This window comes from Numenius arquata, chromosome 2, assembly GCF_964106895.1.
Source record: "Numenius arquata chromosome 2, bNumArq3.hap1.1, whole genome shotgun sequence".
Classification (NCBI taxonomy): Eukaryota; Metazoa; Chordata; class Aves; order Charadriiformes; family Scolopacidae; genus Numenius; species Numenius arquata.
The window spans coordinates 3805203-3811202 of NC_133577.1; the positions used below are offsets into that span (position 1 = coordinate 3805203).

The 6000-nt window shown below is 38.0% G+C and overlaps 1 protein-coding gene across 12 annotated transcripts in view; it reads left to right on the forward strand.

Annotated features, from left to right (window-relative positions):
• Positions 1-5631, forward strand: part of EYA4 (EYA transcriptional coactivator and phosphatase 4) — a 73093-nt gene extending 67462 nt beyond the window's left edge. For 8 of the 12 annotated variants that reach the window (XM_074144476.1, XM_074144482.1, XM_074144477.1 and 5 more), the window contains 3 exons: positions 1351-1472; positions 3771-3871; positions 5551-5631. In XM_074144476.1, coding sequence (XP_074000577.1) covers positions 1351-1472; positions 3771-3871; positions 5551-5631 — 304 coding nt within the window. Of the gene's footprint in view, positions 1-1350; positions 1473-3630; positions 3732-3770; positions 3872-5550 lie in introns of all 12 variants that reach the window. The other 4 variants (XM_074144475.1, XM_074144481.1, XM_074144483.1 and 1 more) reach the window with 1 other exon arrangement.
• The last annotated feature ends 369 nt before the right edge of the window (positions 5632-6000 follow it).

Sequence of the window (6000 nt, forward strand, 5' to 3'; positions counted from 1 at the left end):
GAATTCTGATTATTCAATTTTTTATTAAAATTTCATCAGAAATCCTCAAAAAATCTGGTTTTAAACTGTAAAAAAAGAAGAATGCTAAGCCATCTTGCCTTCTGAGCATGTCTGGGAAAAGACGCAGTGTCAGGTGGAGAGAACAAACGTGGAAAGATGTGAAAAATTTATTTTAAATGTAACTTTTGCAATATGTATATCTCTTAATTGTTGATAATTTAACAGTGTCTTTAGCACTTCAAGAGAAAAAAAGTTTAAAAATTATGTAAGCCATTGTGTTTATCTCTGTGTTTCTTTCTGAATTGCTAGTCTTCAAAAAGGCATTTGGTAACAAAGGCCAGGTGAGCATTGGTGGATGAGTCTGGAAAATTGTTATCAATTACCTGCTTCGGCAGAGGAGTTGGACTAGATGATCTTTATGGTCCCTTCCAACTCTAAAAATTCACTGAAAAATCAGTGAAATTACTCAGGACTGTTAAATAATAGTCTGTTGTCTTGTCTTCAAAGAACTGTACAGCTATAAATCTTCTCAGAAGCTCCCCATCCATGAGGCAGCTGAACATTATCTATATGATACTGACGGGAAATTGAGATACAATAAGGCAGAAATAGTAGCCTAAGATCTTGGTTGGAATTTATGGAAGAACCAGGAGGAAAAATCACAACTATTTGCTCTCTGCTCCATGTTCACACCACGGTCACTCTCCTGTTCCAGCCTCTAAGTGCCCAAAGTAGCCTGGCTCTGATTTTTTGGTTGTGTAACTGCTACCACAACTTCTCCATTCAAGTTTCCATCCTCACCATTCAATGCCAGCTTATTAACGCAATTATTCTTATCTCTCCCTCTTCCCAGAAATATTCTTACTCTTGAAACATGAAGAAAGTGATGGCAGTTGTGCAGAAATGTGTATTGGCTGTTTATTTCCCCTCAAGAAAGGAGTAAAAAACGATGTTTTCGCATTCTTCTAACTCTTTTATTTGGCTGGTAGCTGCTGCCAATTAATTGCCAGGATGCAAACGATGCTTTCAAAGCATTCAAATGCCTATTTTCAGAGGCAGTTGGTGATGGTAAATGTCTGTATTTTAGTGGGCCAGTCTTCAAGGACCTGTTTTTTTTATAAACCAGCGTGGAACATTTCCTACAAATCAGACCTGCATGTTTTTTTGTAAGGATTTTGCCAAAAGTTTTATGTGCATTTTTCTGGAAGCGATGGTGCTGAGCAGCATCGCTGTGTGAGTGAAAGCAAATGGTGAGGAATCCTGAATATGCCCTCCACAGCTGGTTCACTTCATCAGCATTTGGATAATGGTTTTAAACTATTTAATCTTAAACTCTTTCTCTCGTTTTAGGAGTAACTGTGTAAACGTGTTGGTAACAACAACCCAGCTTATCCCAGCACTTGCAAAAGTTCTACTATACAGCTTAGGAGGAGCTTTTCCCATTGAAAATATTTACAGTGCAACCAAAATAGGTAAGAAAACTCTACTTTTGTCCATTCTGACTACACTGCATTACCAATATTTTTTTTGCCAGTAATGAATAGATTCTAAGCCACTTCCCTGATACTTACAGTGTTAGTTATAAGACTTAGGCATTGCATATGTTCAGATGCGTTTATGTTGATAAATTCCAAATTCCCATTGTTTTCAATGATGCCTGAAGGAATAAAGGTCCAAAGCCCCAGAAACTCCTAAGTACGGTGCAGAAAAACAAAAAAGCATGCAGAAAAGAATGAAGAAAAGTGCTTCATGAATTCAAATCTAAGCAGAACTTCTGTTAAAATAGTGTCTCTTCTGACCTTCGGCCCTATGGAAGCTGGGCTACTGCTTCACAAGCTTTTTCTGGAAGCACAGTGCATCAGTGATGGCCCCGACAACTGTCACCAACAGAAGCTGTGCTGACGGATGCCACAAGGGCGCCTTCCCTGTTCTGTTGATAACCGTGTACCTCTTGTGCATTACAGTTTGGAGCTTCGTGATTTCTGGAAACTGCATCCAAAATTTTCTTGTAAACCAAGAAAAGTTGCCATTCCTGTGAAACGTGACGCAGCCTCCCATGACTGATAATTTTGGCAGCTTTCATGATTTACCAATTATTAATTCAGGAATGCTTAATTTCTATACCTGTGACACCTTGTATAATATGGAGTGTGACACTTCATTAACAAAAGCATTACAATATGTTTCCTAAATTATTTTCACAAGTGAAAAAACAGTGCCTATTCTAACAATGTCAGGAATAGCTATTACTTCAGTCATCCTTTAATTAGCTGTAGCTGTCCTCTAGGCAGAAATGCCTCAAATACTTTAAAAAAGTAAGTCAAGGAACGAAGTATCCCAAATGCCACGTGGTGGTGAGCAGCCTCTGGAATGAATGTCATCTGTCACACAGCCTGTACGTGTTGGATTCAGTCACTGAGATTGCACCCGGACCAAGGGAAGGGGCATTAATAGAAACAGCACAGAAGGAGGTGGTGAAATGGAGCACAGTCTCTAGAGGCTCTGTCGGAGTAATTCCGCACCGGGAATTCCTTCTGGGAACAGTGTGGCCACTGTTACACCCCTCTTGGGAGCATGGCAAACCCTGGGGTACAAGATCTTTCTCCACTTCCCATCTCAGCCATCTCTGCGCTGTGTAATGGCAGCTGTCACTTGTGCACACTGAAATCTGGTCCTTACTCAATAGACACGCTGCTTTTCCTAATTTTAAGCCCTTTTTTGTGGAACAGCTGAAAAAAAAAAAAGAAAAAAAGCAAGAAGAGAGCAATAAGAATCAGAGATCTAGAAATCACAAGCTTGTGGGAAGAGATTGAAAAACCCGGGGTGGGGATAGACATAATAACAAACAAGGTAAAAAACCATTGGAGAGAGGAAAGAAATTATCTTTACATTGGTGGGAGGTATGACAATGAAGGATGATTTCTTCAAATTGGGCACATATAGGTTGCATGTCAAAGAGAAGCTTCCTAATGGAAAGGATTCATTAAATGTGGAGATCACCTGTGGAAACAGTGAAATCGTTGTATTAGGACAATTTTAGGATCGATAGCACTACCATTTTTTGGTAAAACTGAATCTGCAGTACAATGAGAAGATCAGTAGATGACTTTGCTTGGTCCCTTTCAATCCTGTTTATTGTTGTTACTGGCTTAGCCTGCTTTCTTCCACTGCTTTTTTCTCGAAAAAAAGCCAAATGGTTCATGGAAGTTTTCCCAGGAAATAATTTGGTTTTGCTTGTTCACTGCTCTTTGTACACTTTTTCCATTGCTACATCACTTATTGTTGCAGACACACTAGAATTAAAATTTCTGCTTTCCATGAAAAAATATTACCACAAAAATAGGTAAATATTTAAATTCAATTATTCATCCAATGACCTATGCATTTTGCAGTGCTGCTACTTCCTTTATCTTAGTGGCTTTCCTGTAACTCTTAAGAGATTTAGTTTTACCTGGAGCGGCTTAGTGTCAAAAAGGGAGTGAATTGTTTCTTACCAGTTTTGGCTCTAAATCCCAAGGCTGGGAACTTTTAAAAACTAGTAGTAACAATGTCTTACCACTGCAACAATCCTTTTTAGGGCTTCACTGTAACTCACTTGATGGCTTGAATAAGTAGTGCCTTGTTTTTCAGGCAAAGAGAGCTGTTTTGAGCGTATAGTGTCCAGATTTGGCACTAACATAACTTATGTTGTGATTGGAGATGGCCGAGATGAGGAACATGCAGCTAATCAGGTAACTTCACTCTGAACTCTTATCTCATTTATCTTCCAGGGAAAGAAAGTTGCTTTGAACGAATAATGCAAAGGTTTGGCAGAAAAGTAGTATATGTTGTAATTGGGGATGGTGTAGAAGAAGAACAGGCAGCAAAAAAGGTAACCTGTCTCCTGAAATGTTGGTGTGATTCGTAGCTACTAATGCAAGAAGCCTTTCTGTTTGCATTTCTGTCAGTGTTGCACAGTGGCAGAATGCCAAATAATTTCAGTCCCGAGATGCAAGGCAACAAGAGCATGATGAGATCAAAACGTAGAGAGAAACGAACCATTTGGATTCTAGCATTTGCTTCACTTCAGTTTGGAAAGAAGAAAAATGCAAAATTATTTTAAAAACAAACAAAAAATGATTGCAGTAAAAATGTCTGGTGAGCTTCAAGCAAATTTAGCAGGAAAGATAGAAATGAAGGTTGACATGAAGGTTGGGTGGTGGTTTTCTTTAAATGGTGGAATCAGGGAGATTTCAAGGGAAGTGTGGCAGAGAATATGGAAAAATATCTAAAGGACTGTGCAAATTTTTTACTAACATAGATGAAGATCTGTAGTTTAGTGGAGCAAATATGATGAATATATAATTTGCTTCAATAAAGACATACCTGCGAAAGGAGAAAGAACACAGAGATTGTGCACCACATCTCTGTTTCTACAAAAGAACTGTGTCTCTAGAAATACTCAATTTTCTCGTGGTAATAATTCAAGTCTAAATTTTACCAGATAAATTTTCAATGTTCGGAAACAAATTAGTGATTTGCACCGTACTTCCCAGTATAACCCTGGAAGTGTGCAGAAACTGAAAAATCTTGCCTCCTGATGTCTGCACAGGACAAGCGATGTAAATATCATTGTGCAAAGGGTATTTAGGAGCAGTAAAATAAAGTGCCCTTTTAGTGTTGTAGCTGGAATGGGAACAAAATGAAAATAACCAAAATGCTCATTCCAAATGGTTCCTTAATATGGGTAAACTACTGGTGATGGGTCTTTCATAGTTTGTGCTAAATAAAGGTGGTTGGATTGTGTACTTTCCAGTTTGGCATGCTTTGTTCTTAACATTGGCTATATTGCATGACTAGATACAGAATCCAGAGAGATGGATCAATATAGCAAATTACAAATAGATCTGAACAGAACATGAAAGGATGGGGTTTTTTTTTCTATTCTGATTAATTGCTGAAAGGGGAATAGTACATAAATCTCCATCTCTCACAGACGCTGATGTGATGTGTTGCTTTCTGCAAAACAAATTATCTTCTTTTTAACCAGACAAAAAAAAATATTATTTTTCATTTTCTCCCCAAAACAGATTTCTTTTTTTCCCCCTAGATGGACAAAAATGTAACCAGCTCTGTTTCTAAGTGTTGTGTGTGAAGCCTCTTTTAATGAAAAGTCTTACAGCCCTTGAAATGATCATTCGGTCTTTTGCAGAATATAATAAGTGGAGCAGGAATGGATTTCCTGCTAATGCCCCTTTTTAGGGGTTTGCATGCTAACAATAGGCAAATAACCCTTACTAAATAACTGTCTTTTTCAAAAAAAAAAACAAACAAAAAAAACCCACAAAAAAACCCAAAACAAAACTATTAAGGAGGATGATGTAAGTATTTTACCTTCCGTTGAACTATTAAGCTCAGATCTATTTTGGTCTGATTTTTGTCAGTACTTTACGAGGCAAAAATCAATCCAGAAACAGGGTGGTGTAAAATAGGTAAAATGCGTGTGTCATATACCTCCCTGTGTCACAGTGTTCATCTTTCCTGACCTTTTCCCCCCTCTGACAAACACAGCACAACATGCCTTTCTGGAGGATATCCAGTCATTCGGACCTCTTGGCTCTCCATCAAGCACTGGAACTAGAATATTTGTAAACTGTGTTCTAAAGTTGGCGATCCTTTTGGTTTTATATATATATATATATGTGTATATATATATATATATTTCAAGTACACTGAATTTTTATGTGTGACTCAATGCCTCTGGCTTTACACATATGAATTGTCTTAAGAAGGGAAGAAATATTTGGAATTAAAAATTCCAAATTGAAGAATTCAGATTGCTGAATGGATTTTAAAAGTTAGCGCTACATAAGGAAGCTCTATGGTCTTATATATGCAACGTTTTTAAATGAATTAAAACTGTGGAGGTTGCTGGTACACACCAAGTGAGCCCTGACAGGAGTGAACAAAGGACTCGAACTGGCAAAGCACCAACATGCGTTTTCCAGCCGACAAGGTGGT